This window comes from Caretta caretta, chromosome 9 (genome assembly GCF_965140235.1).
Source record: "Caretta caretta isolate rCarCar2 chromosome 9, rCarCar1.hap1, whole genome shotgun sequence".
Lineage (NCBI taxonomy): Eukaryota > Metazoa > Chordata > Testudines > Cheloniidae > Caretta > Caretta caretta.
In genome coordinates this window covers 41,624,771-41,637,522 of record NC_134214.1, presented here as the reverse complement: position 1 = coordinate 41,637,522, position 12,752 = coordinate 41,624,771, and the positions used below count along the sequence as shown (strand labels likewise).

The following is a 12,752-nucleotide window of genomic DNA, read 5'->3' as shown; positions in this document are numbered from 1 at the left end:
AGGGAGGGGGTGGAGTTGGGGCGGGGAAGGGGGTTAGAATGGGGACGGGGCAGGGGTGGAGTCGAGGCGGGGCCGGGGGTGGGAAGAACCGAAGACATGAACCGAAGACAGAAATTTACGGAATGCTGGGACAGAAAGCAATGCATTGTGGGACACTGAGCCCGGACCCATGATGCACTGCGATCCTCTCTGCCTTCCCACAACACCTACTGGCAGAAAGTGGAGAGCTGAACTGTGGGATAGCTACCCACCGTGTATTGCTCTCACTATCGATGTGACTGCCCCAAGTGTGGATGTGCAATGCTGACAGCGTATGACAGTGTGAACATGCAACAATGATTTTCTTTAAATGCTTTTTGATCATTGACCAAACTCTCGGTGACAAAACTCTGCCAGTGTAGCCATAACCTTAGAGAGCATTTCTCTTTTAAAACAGTCTCTGACGCCTTTTCTCTTCTTGTGTTTCCACTTGGAAATTTCTAGGCTCCAGTGCCCATCAGCTTCTGGGCAGAGTCATTCAAAGACACTGACCCTAGCTACAAACCCATTGTTCAGCTGGGGTAGAGCAATTCAGTGTTGATGGCCCTTAATGACTCTGTCACTGCTTCCTAGACACAGACTGTCCATTAGGTGTCAAGTGTCAAGAATGAACACTGAAAGCCACACTACAGGTTTCATTCAGACTGGAGGCTGACATGTAACAAGACATTCACTAACCCAAAATAGAACTCATAAGATGACATAGACATGTTCCACAATCTGGCATAGTTACTGTCTCATCACCCAACAGTAGGTAACAATAAAGTGGCACAAGGTAGATGAGGGAGTAATGAGAACAGAAGGGGCAGTGAGTTTGAAGTCTCCAAACTTTGAATTCAGTGCGTGATGAGATGCTGTTTTTGGAACAGAGCTAGGAATGGAGAGAACTAGATGAGAGAAGGCGTCACATTCTGGGGTGCAATCCAGACCAGTGTGGGGCTGTGTCACCAGCTGCCCTGTAACTCTGGGCACCACACAATGTTTTGCTCCTGTAGCTCCCGACCTGTGCTGCTCATAACTAGTCTATTAAGATGCAGGTCACACCCTGGGTGTCTGTGTATAGCTGCAGCCCTGATTCTGCAGTTCGCAAACAACACACCAGTCACACTCTAGCTTCCACAAGCCTTGGTTACCAGGGTAATCCCAACACACTCCCAGTCTTGGATTTTCCCCAAAACGTGTGTTCTGCAAAGTCGAGCCCTCTTCTGGACAATTCAGATATTACGAGTCATTGCCCCACGTAAAGAGTCAATATTCAACAGTTTGTTGCCTTAACTGAAGTTACCAAACAGTTCAGTTTATGCACAGCACTGGACTGGTTTGGATTAAAAAAAACAATCAAGTTTATTATCAAAAGAGGATATATTGAATGAACTTCAAAGCCTAAGAGATAAAGTTAGAAATGGTTACGAGCAATTAAAAGTGAAAATACATATAAGAGCCTAAAACTTAATCTATCAAGTTTTGGTTCAAGGTCTTGTTTATGATGGCCTTTTTCATGCCCAGTCTTCCAGCAAGATGGAGACTGACCTTTTTCTTTGCCAGGATCTCTTCCATAGACCCAAAAGCGCTGGTGCCTTTGTCTTCTTAGGTGAGAGAGATGACTTGGAGTTCTCCTCTTTCTTTTATAGTCCAGTGAATCTTTGAAGTGGATTTTTCTGAGGGTTTCCCTTGAAAGTAAAGTATATTTAAGCAGAGACTGCCCTCCTTTTCACCCCATTGTGTTTGCTAAAATGAAAATTGTTCTGTTTCATGTGATCTCCTCCCCCTGCTATCTTGAAGATCCCATTTATTACTTATATGTAAATTGAAGTAAGCAGACATTCCTTGGACCTGTCTAACAATATTTGCATAGGCAGGGCTGTCTGATTTTGAACGTTTGCTAATAATATCATACAGGGGGTATTCATAACTTTACATATCACCATATCAACCACTGAATTATTAGTTCTCAAACGATACCCTCACAAGCCATATTTTGTACAAAGATTATTACAATGGTGTTGTGGCAGGACCAGCTCGCTCTTGCCTCTGCTCAAGCCCACAAACAGCGTAGAGCCCTTTTTGCTGGTAAAACACCCCATGCACTTTATTAACAATATTTGTTTCCACCACCCTTACACACCAAATAGCCTTAACCCCTACAGTCCTAGGGAGCCTAAGGCAAGGAGGGGAGAGAGATCTCTCTCTCCAGGGTATCTTTTTGCAACCCCCTTTCCCATATGGCCTTTTAGTTCTCAGCCCATCAATTAGGCACAGCTCTTCTTAATAAGGTCTGCTCTAGTAATCTGTTAAGAGTTGTAGTGGCTCAGCTGCTGTTGCCCAGCACTCTGTCACAGGTGTGTAGTGTGTGAATACAAGGGTGCTTTCGGTCACAGAAGGACAGAGCAACATTATGATATTATAGTCCTCTATTGATGGATTATTAGCTACTAGTAATAAATGTAAGAAGGGCCTCTATAATCAACATATTGCACCAAAATATATGGAAAAAAACCAGGATATATCAGAGACACAAAGAGGAAAAAAAAATCTCTAATATCATCTGATAAACATGAAAAGCTAGGAGACAAGTTGATTTGACTCCTGTGTGTCATGGACATGCTTTTTGAAAGTTTTTGAGGCATCATGCATGGAGTACATCTGAAAAATGGGGACAAGGCAGCAATCACACTTTGCCAAGAAGCAGCAGCAAGGTGTGAATAGTAAGTAATACTGGTTACAATAAAGCCTTTACACACGTGTACAAGTTGTAAACTCTAGTGGTTCCCAACTGGTATTGCTGGCACTCTCTCTTGGGTGTCACCTCCCTCTTGAACAATGTCCTAACACAACAGCAACCATCTCATCTTCTTTCAGTCCATTTTCTTTCATTCCCCCCGGCCCCTTCTTTCTTTCCTTTCTTCCTCATTTTTTTTCTGCTGACTCTTCTCCTCTCAATAACTTCTCTGTTAACTCCAATCCTCCTCCTCAATCCTCCACTCTCCTGAAGACTATATGCTTCGGGGTGAGAGGGGAATCCACTGAGGGGAATCCAGAGGAAAGTCACATGTGCAGAAATGAGAGGCCATCAAAGCCTGCAGTCTTTTACATGCCAGCTACTCCTGCAGCCAGTTACCCTAGGGGCCACAATGGGAGCTTTACCATGCAACAACATGTTTACGGCATGTGCTGGGTGAATGGATCTGGGGTCCCTGCAGCTTCACTGATCTTCACTGTTCTTCTCTTTGGTCCTCCACTCCTCTTGAGCTTGTCTGGAGCACCCAGGTAGGAGACACCAACCAACAGAAGATATACAAACCAGAATACTATCAAAAATATTTCAAAACACCAAATGTCAGGCAGCTTCTAGAATTGGCTTTTCTCACTGTCTACTGAAACCGTGTGAATTCATACAAACTATAAAGATGGCAGGGGAACATGAGCATCTGACAGAATTAGCATTAACAGATTGTGCCAAAACCCTTTTTCACAATCAGCACAAGTTCCAAAAGACACTTGCAGAACAAGGAGCTGTATCACATATGGAAAAAAATCTACGTATGAGGATTCATGACAAGTCAAATATGGTTTCACATGAGAAAAGATAAAATGCAGACTAAGAGATGCATTATTCTCATAGCTATTCAGTGGTGTATAGACACATCTACTGCATTTATGAAGTGATTTCATAAGACTTGTCTACTGATATTAACGAAAGGATGAATCTCTTGACATCTGCTGATAAGAATGCAGTTATCACTGAAGATCTAAAAGGAACTCAATAAAATGCCATTCCTAAAGTGGGAAAGTATACGAAATAGGAATATAGAGACTGTATTTGAAACTGAAGAGGTGTGCAAAAAGATGGAAAAAAATTACCAGAGATGATGTCAGTTATGTTACATAGTGATTACATAATTACACGGGTGATTCATGCCATTCATAACAGTGAAGCGGGACTGTGAAGAGAAATTGAACCATACTATTGCATAACTGCTATATAGCTCGTCTGACTCATCATTGAGCATACACAGCCAGGTAGCATCATTAACCAAAAATGCTTTCTTCTACCTTCAGCTTGCTAACAACTTCACACCTTCTGAAGAAGGACCATGCTACAGAGTCCTTAACATTTGTTACTCAGAGAGAGCATTATTACAACTCCTGTATCTGTGTCTGAAGATGGAAGCAATGCAAAATACAGCAGACCATGGTCCCCCTTTAGTGAAACAGGCCTCTGTGGCACAGCATCACTGAGCTCCGACCCCGCCATAGGTTTCCAGTCTGGTTCTAGGTCATGGTCCTCATCTTCCAAGCCATCAATCGATCAGGACTCAGCTACTTCAGCAAGCACATCTCTATGCACATCCTGCCCAGATATCTTCACTCCTCTGGAACAATGCAGCAGACGAAGTGAAGGACAAAGCATTTAAGCTTTCTGGGTAGAGGGATTCTACTGTGAAATGAGCTTCTGGAGGAAACTAACTCGGACTGTGACAAGTGTCTAGGGCATGCTGCCAGACCCTTCTCTTAGAGAGTTCCCCACCACAGCCAGAATGACTTAAAAATGTCTATCTATCTATCTGGTTACCTCAAGTAAAACTTGCCATAGCCCTGGGAGAAGATTCCACAAAGCTATTCGTATGCAGATCTAATTTACCTGGGAAGCACTTAGAAAGCACAGTCATGGTGCTACAGAAAACCATGACAGAGATAAAGATTACCCCCTTATTGCTTAGACTATTTATATTAGAAAATCTGTATGCATTAACAGGAGATACACTTAGATGGTCACCATCATAATAGTAAATTAAATAAGTGAACAACAGGTCTATTTGCTTTAACAGAAAGATGTACTATACAATGTGCATTACTCAATTACCTGTGCTGGCACTTGTCATAAATATAAAAGGGAAGGCTAACCACCTTTAAATCCCTCCTGGCCAGAGGAAAAACCCTTTCACCTGTAAAGAGTTAAGAAGCTAAGATAACCTCGCTGGCACCTGACCAAAATGACCAATGAGAAGACAAGATACTTTCAAAGCTGGAGGGGGAGAAAAAACAAAGGGTCCTGTCTGTGTTTGTGATGCTTTTGCTGGGACCAGAGCAGGAATGCAGGTCAGAACTCCTGTAAAGAGTTAGTAAGCAATCTAGTTAGATATGTGTTAGATTCTGTTTTGTTTGAATGGCTGATAAAATAAGTTTTGCTGAATGGAATGTATATTCCTGTTTTTGTATCTTTTTGTAACTTAAGGTTTTGCCTAGAGGGATTCTCTATGTTTTGAATCTGACTACCCTGTAAAGTATTTAAGGTATTTTACAGAGGTGATTCTTTTACTTTTTCTTTAATTAAAATTCTTCTTTTAAGAACCTGATTTCTTTTTCATTGTTCTTAAGATTCAAGGATCTGGGTCTGTGTTCACCTATGCAAAAAGGTGAGGATTTTTATCAAGCCTTCCCCAGGAATGGGGGTGTAGGGCTTGGGGGGGATTTCGGGGGGAAAGACGTTTCCAAGTGGGCTCTTTCCCTTTTCTTTGTGTAACACTTTGGTGGTGGCAGCTTTTAACCTAAGCTGGTAAGAATAAGCTTAGGGGGTCTTTCATGCAGGTCCCCACATCTGTACCCTAGAGTTCAGAGTGGGGAAGGAACCTTGACAGCACTGATTAAATGAAAAAGTAAAAAAAACAAGTTACAACCCTCACAATACCAATCACCAAACATTAGCCCACTAACCCCACAACTTATCACACTGACACAACAACAGCCTAACTCATTCAATTTCAATTCAACAACACTATCACACATCAAAGAACTGACTGTCACATTGCAAAGCAAAACTTTCATTTCAATCTTCTAAAGGTACATTTCTAATAAAATTTGGGCTAAATTGTTATTTAACAATCTGCCAGAGAAGACCAGGGAATGAACTGTGATTCAGACAGTCATAATTCATTTCCAGGTTCAGTCCTAGCTTCAGGGAAAGCAATCAGCTACTGGCCTGTTACAGTATCAGATTGTTTCCCACTTCACACCACCTCAGCTGTGCTGCCTGCCATATTGGAGCAGATGACCCACTCCTACCCCTGCCCAACCTCTCTCTGTCCGACTGTACAGCAGGGGCAGCAGTAACCCAAAAGAAGGGAAGCCCACTTCAAACCTCCTTTAACTATTTAGTTCTGGTGCTCTTAGATGATTGAAACCCTTTAGTACAACAAAGGCAGCTTAGCAATTCTCCATCCAGAAAACCATTCAGTTTCCTCTTAAAGCATGCTATTAGCATGCAATTGCTGCTCTCTAACCAATGCAGGTTAGCAGCATTTCTGGATCCCCATGTTTGACCAAACAATTCCTGCTACTGCTATTCTCCAACCACTTTCAAATGCCTTATCTCCCTACCCATTCTTTCCCTCCCGCACACTTCTTTATCCCCACTCCCTGACAATTTCTGGGAGAAAGCACTCAGGAATTAAGAATTAATCAATTTTAGGATTCTTTCCTTCCTAGCAGTACTGTGCTGCTTCAGATTCTTGCTTTCTTTTAGACTGCTGATTCTCTAGGCCACTACCCACTTCCGCTTAGCTGCTGAGACTTCCTAGCTTGCTGAAATTTTGACCTCCTGTCCCTCATGTAGACTGTTTTGCTAGAGGAGGAAAGTTCTACCCTTTAACGAATATGGGTAATGAGTAATTAAACTCACTTTTTTCCCCTTCCCAGTTTTGCCTGGTAGTCAAAACTGCAAACTATACCATTTCTTCATATAAAATTACATCATCATAAAACTGCAAAATTTCAACATAAATGCTTCTTCTCCATTCCAAAGAACGGTGCACTTTCACCGGAGCCAGCCTGCAGCAAATTTCCAAATCTGCAAATGAGATCTTAAAACTGTTTACAAAACTATCTGCACTTGTGCGAACACCTTGTTATGAAATCTCCACAGTGGGTAACCAGACTCAACAGGAGGAGGTAACAACATTAGGATTTCTTTATTGAACATTCCATCAAGTGTGTTATCAAAGACTCATACTTAATTAGCAAAAAATAATACCATGAAAATGAGAAAATGTTAAAATGACACCCAATCAGCCCTTAGTTCCGAGACTGGAAAATCCAACCTTCCTTTCATTTCAAATACTCCATGTTCCCCAAGAGGGCTGCACAAACTCCATCCTACTGACCTGTTTGATGAAGGTGATCTCTAGCCAGCTCAAATAAACGCATGTGCATGTTTGTGATGGGGTTAAAGGAGCCGCACGCAAGGAGAACAAGAGGTAGCCGGCTCTTCATCATGACCGATACTGCACACCAAGATCTTGACCAGCATTTCACCCTAAAGGAAAAATAACTATTAAAATAACTCTTGCCTCAGAGAGGTATTCCACAGCTGTTTCTCACAATAATAAATAATGAATTACCATTTTCAGAACTGCTCATCATTGGAACATTAGTAAAATGTCAAGAGATCAGCAGACAGCACCATCAGAATATATGCCAGGTGAGTATTAAATCAAAAACCCCTATATTTGTACAGAAATTAAATCTATGGACACACCCCTAATAATGTTCTGGAAACAGAAAAGTTAGGAAAGTAATGCTACGAGAAAATAAAATGGTCTTCTGAACAAAATAATTGCTCTTGAGAGCGATCACCAAAACCTTCATGATCTTAATGTTTTTTACAAAACATACATTTTTGCGTCATGACAGGTTTCAGAGTAGCAGCCGTGTTAGTCTGTACTTGCAAAAAGAACAGGAGTACTTGTGGCACCTTGGAGACTAACAAATTTATTTGAGCATAAGCTTTCGTGAGCTCACACACACCCAGCCCTCTGACCTGACCCCTGCACCCCCCACACACCCCAGCCTCCTGCCCTGACTCTGCACCCCCCACATACCCAGCCCCCTCATGCCCCATGTCCTAACTCTTGCACCCCCCACATTCCCATCCCCACCCCTTGCACCAAATGGGAGCTTCCCAGGTAAGCACTCCACACCCAAACCTCTTGCCCCAACCCTGAGCCCCCTCCCTCATTCTAGCTCCTGGCCAGACCCTGCACCCCAACCCCCAGCCCTGTGCTCAGTGCACTCCCACCCTCCGCTCAGTGCAGAGAGAGAGGAAGAGAATGGGCTAGAACCAGGGAGAAGATAGGTACCCACTCTATGTGGGTAGGGCCGGGATCCCAGACCGGCAGCGGGCTAAGCGGGGCTGGCAGCCAGAACCCTGGCTGGCAGGAGCCGGTGGACTGAACCCCAGACCAGCAGCGGGTTGAGTGGCAGCAGGCTGAGCTGCTCAGCCCCTTGCCAGCCAGGGTCCTGGCCGCCAGCCCCGCTCAGCCTGCTGCTAGCCTAGTTGAACGGAACCCCAGGCTGGCAGCGGGCTGAGTGGGCCAGCAGCATAAGATCAGCATTTAAATTTAATTTTAAATGAAGCTTCTTAAATATTTTGAAACTCTTTTTTACTTTACATATGACAATAGTTTAGTTATAGAACATATAGACTTATAGAGAGACACCTTCTAAAAACGTTAAAATGTATTAATGGCACGCAAAACCTTAAATTAAAGTGAATAAATGAAGACTCGGCACACCTCAAAGGTTGCCAACCCCTGATCTAGACCATCCCTGACAGGCATTTATCTACCCTGTTCTTAAAAATATCCAATGACAGAGATTTCACAACCTCCCTACACAATTTATTCCAGTGCTTAACCACTCTGACAGTTAGGAAGTTTTTTCTAATGTCCAAGTTAAACAGCCCTTATTGCAATTTAAACCCATTGCTTCTTGTCCTATCCTCACAGGTTAACACGAACAATTTACTCCCTCCGCCTTTAACATACTTAAAAACTGTTATCATGTCCCCCCTCAGTCTTCTCTTCTCTAGGCTAAACAAACCCGCAGACTAGAATGGGAGAATTACTTCCTGTGCCTTGCTTACAAAACTCCTGCTAATACCAAAAAATCAATCATCATTCTGGGATATACGAATGTTACAGAGTTAAATATGCGTCAGCAGTGTAAGTGTACTCCCTATGCCATTATCTAAATCACTGATGAAGACATTGAACAGAATCGGATCCAGAACTGAGCCCTGAGGGACCCCACTTGATATGCCATTCCAGCTTGACTGTGAAGCACTGACCACTACTCTCTGGGAAGAGTTTTCCAGCCAGTTATGCACCCAACTTATTGTAGCTTCATCTAGGTTGTATTTCCCTAGTTCAGCGGTTCTCAAACTAGGGCCGCCGCTTGTTCAGGGAAAGACCCTGGTGAGCTGGACAGGTTTGTTTACCTGCCGCGTCCACAGGTTCGGCTGACTGCGGCTCCCACTGGCCGCGGTTTGCCGCTCCAGGCAAATGGGGGGTGCAGGAAGGGCAGCAGCACATCCCTTGGCCCACGCCACTTCCTGCAGCCCCCACTGGCCTGAAGCGACAAATCGTGGCCAGAGGGAGCTGCGATTGGGCGAACCTGCAGACAACGCAGGTAAAAAAAAACGGCCCAGCCAGCCAGGGGCTTTCCCTGAACAAGCGGCGGCCCTAGTTTGAGAACCACTGCCTTAGTTTGTTTATAAGAAGGTCATGTGAGACAGTATCAAAAGCCTTACTAAATTCAAGATATACCACATATACCGCTTCCCCCCATCCACAATGCTTGTTATCCTATCAAAGAAAGCTATTAGATTGGCTCTAGACTGTTCTCAATGGTAGCAGATGACAGAACGAGGAGTAATGGTCTCAAGTTGCAGTGGGGGAGGTTTAGGTTGGATATTAGGAAAATCTTTTTCACTATGAGGGTGGTGAAACACTGGAATGCGTTACCTAGGGAGGTGGTAGAATCTCCTTCCTTAGAGGTTTTTAAGGTCAGGCTTGACAAAGCCCTGGCTGGGATGATTTAACTGGGAATTGGTCCTGCTTCGAGCAGGGGGTTGGACTAGATGACCTTCTGGGGTCCCTTCCAACCCTGATATTCTATGATTCTATGATTGGTTTGACGTGTTTGTCAACAAGGGTTGTAGCATGATTCAGGGATATAGTTACAGCACAGCTAGATCCATCTACACAGCAAGTCAAACCTGTGTTCAGGTTCTCCAACATGATTATTGTTGTAGTGTAGTTGACCCTTAATGATCCATAATGAGGAAGCCTCTTCTCCCCTTCACCGCCCGTTTTTACTCAGAACAGCTTAAATGTAATGATATGGCAATAAATATATTAAGCAGTACACATTTGCTGCCAATTTTTAAAGAAAGCCAAATTGCTGAAGTCACTAGCTAAGCACCTGGAACCAGAGTTTGTTGAAGTGCTAAACCACCTTCTGACAATAGTAGCATCTTCTGCAGTGCAGAGAGGGAGTATTTTTTTTCACTTCAGTTTATTCAACTACTTCAGTCCAGTGACTAGTTCATTCAAAGTCAAGAAACTGAGTGGCAACTGAAAAAGCAGAAAAGCTTGTTTTCCTCTCCCAATCTATGAATAAAAACTAGGCGTGAGATGATGAGATTTACTAGTTCTAAAATCTTGAATGACATGGTGACCAAAAACAATCAGTTCAGTTCACTAACTACAGATAATACAGTACTTCCCTTGTTTAATGAATCAGTTAGTTTTAAATGCAAACCACATTTTGATAAAATATTTTTCTTATGTATCCAGACCAATTAAGGCGGCTCTATTTACCTAATTAAAAAATCTGGTTTTGTGTATTTTTAATTGAATTTTAATTTCCATCCAAATAGAACTTGGAAAAAAATATTCATCTAGTAAATAAGATATAAGATTCACCATTTTCTAGCATAATAAAAAAGTAAAATTCTGAATACACGTAAATCAAGCTATATATTTGCGTAAAAGAGTATAGACATAGCAAAAAGGAAGCACCATATTTAGTGTAAAGACTATATTTAGTTGCAAATCAACATGTCAGTGGTTCCTGACCAATAAGAATCAACCTTTCTTTAGGAAAATAACTAAAAAGTACAAATGCAAAACACATTTAAAATTCATGATTTAAATGATTAAAATCATTGATCTCAATCAATCCACCCTATTGCCAGCCTGTCTAAGCATTCACCAAAGGCCCCAGATTTTTGCTGGATGAACTCTGCTACCCTCCCTATATTGGCAGCAAATCAATCAAAGCTTCCCCCTCCCACCCCCGGCCAATAAATCAGTTCAAGCCAGGCCAAGTTGTCGTTACTGGGGATCGCCTGGCCTCAATAACTCAATTTAGGCTGTTCCTCCCCAGCCCAAGCCTCCACGGAGCCCTGTGTGCAGACAGCAGATGATGTCAGCACTACAAACACACAGAGCCCTCCTCTGGAGTGGTTGTGTCCCCCACTCCTCCTGGGGCTCCCTATTCCTAGGAACAACCGTGGCAGCCACACTCCCTTCTGCCAGCAGAGGCAGTGACACCACAGCTGTTTCTTTGCAGACTTAGGAAGACATTACTGCATTGGTTATACTTGGTTTATGCTTCACAGCTTTCTTTTGCCCCCATGAAGGTTATAAATGGAATTTATTTTTAATGAAAGTGTATTTATATTCCACAGAAGTGGATGGTTCCTTCCCCCCGGGAAAGATTTCTACATTCCCTGGAAAGCTCAGTCCCTGGTTTTACATATTTATACTTCATGGACTCTAAAGGTGGACTCAAAAAGTACATTTTTATTGGTAATAACCAGACAGCACTGCTAGTACAAACCAAGTATTTATTTTCATTTTGACTTAAAAGTGCCACACAAAATGCAGAGCTCTAAGCTCCACTGACATCAATTTAAATGCACAATAACGAGGAGTTACAAAGCAACTCCTCCTACGACCCAACACATTGCATCCTTGCATAGCCATGCACCTAAGGGTAGCCTAGAATTCCTCCTTACCTGTAAGGGGTTAAGAAGCTCAAATAACCTCGTTGGCACCTGACCAAAAGGACCAATGGGGAAAGAAGATACTTTCAAATTGGGGGGGGAAGGCTTTGTTGTGTGTATTCTCTTGGGAAGCAGAGAAGCATCAGGTCAGAAAACTCCTTCTCCTATAAACCATCCTAAAAGTCTCTCATATTACAAAAATTGTAAGTAAAAGCCAAGCAAGGCGTGTTAGATTATCTTTTGTTTTGCTTGTGAATTTTTCCTTTGCTGGAGGGAGGTTTATTCCTGTTTTTTGTAACTTTGAAACTAAGCCTAGAGGAAGTTCTGCTGTGGTTTTGAATCTTTTATTACCCTGTAAAGTTATTTTCCATCCTGATTTTACAGAGATGATTTTTACTTTTTTTTTTTTTAAATAAAATCCTTCTTTTAAGAACCTGACTGATTTCTCTATTGTCCTAAGACCCAGGGTTTGGGTCTGCGATCACTTTGTAAGCAATTGGTTAGGATATTATTCTCAAGCCCGCCTAGGAAAGGGGATGTAAGGGCTTGGGGGGATATTTTGGGGAAATAGGAACTCCAAGTGGTCCTTTCCCTGATTCTTTGTTAAATCACTTGGTGGTGGCAGCATACCCTCCAAGGACAAAGAATTGATGCCTTGGGGAAGTTTTAACCTAAGCTGGTAGAAATAAACTTAGGGGGTCTTTCATGTGGGTCCCCACATCTATACCCTAGAGTTCAGAGTGGGGAGAGAACCCTGACAATCCTAAACAACACTCAGCAGGCCCCACATGAATTAAACCTCCCAGCCCACCTTGTCCCCAAACAGAAAACCCACCCCCAAGGGCTTTAGCCCTTCTTGACAGCC

General features: G+C 42.8%; 1 protein-coding gene across 4 annotated transcripts in view; it reads right to left on the bottom strand.

The window, feature by feature from the left end:
* NMNAT3 (nicotinamide nucleotide adenylyltransferase 3) overlaps window positions 1-12,752 on the bottom strand; it is a 75,411-nt gene that overhangs the window by 38,855 nt on the left and 23,804 nt on the right. For all 4 annotated transcript variants that reach the window (XR_007358412.2, XM_048863873.2, XM_048863872.2 and 1 more), the window contains one exon: window positions 7,200-7,351. Coding sequence is in view for 3 of the 4 variants with exons in the window: in XM_048863872.2 (XP_048719829.1) it covers window positions 7,200-7,351 (152 nt within the window). In the remaining variant the exon portion in view is untranslated. The remainder of the gene's footprint in view (window positions 1-7,199; window positions 7,352-12,752) is intronic.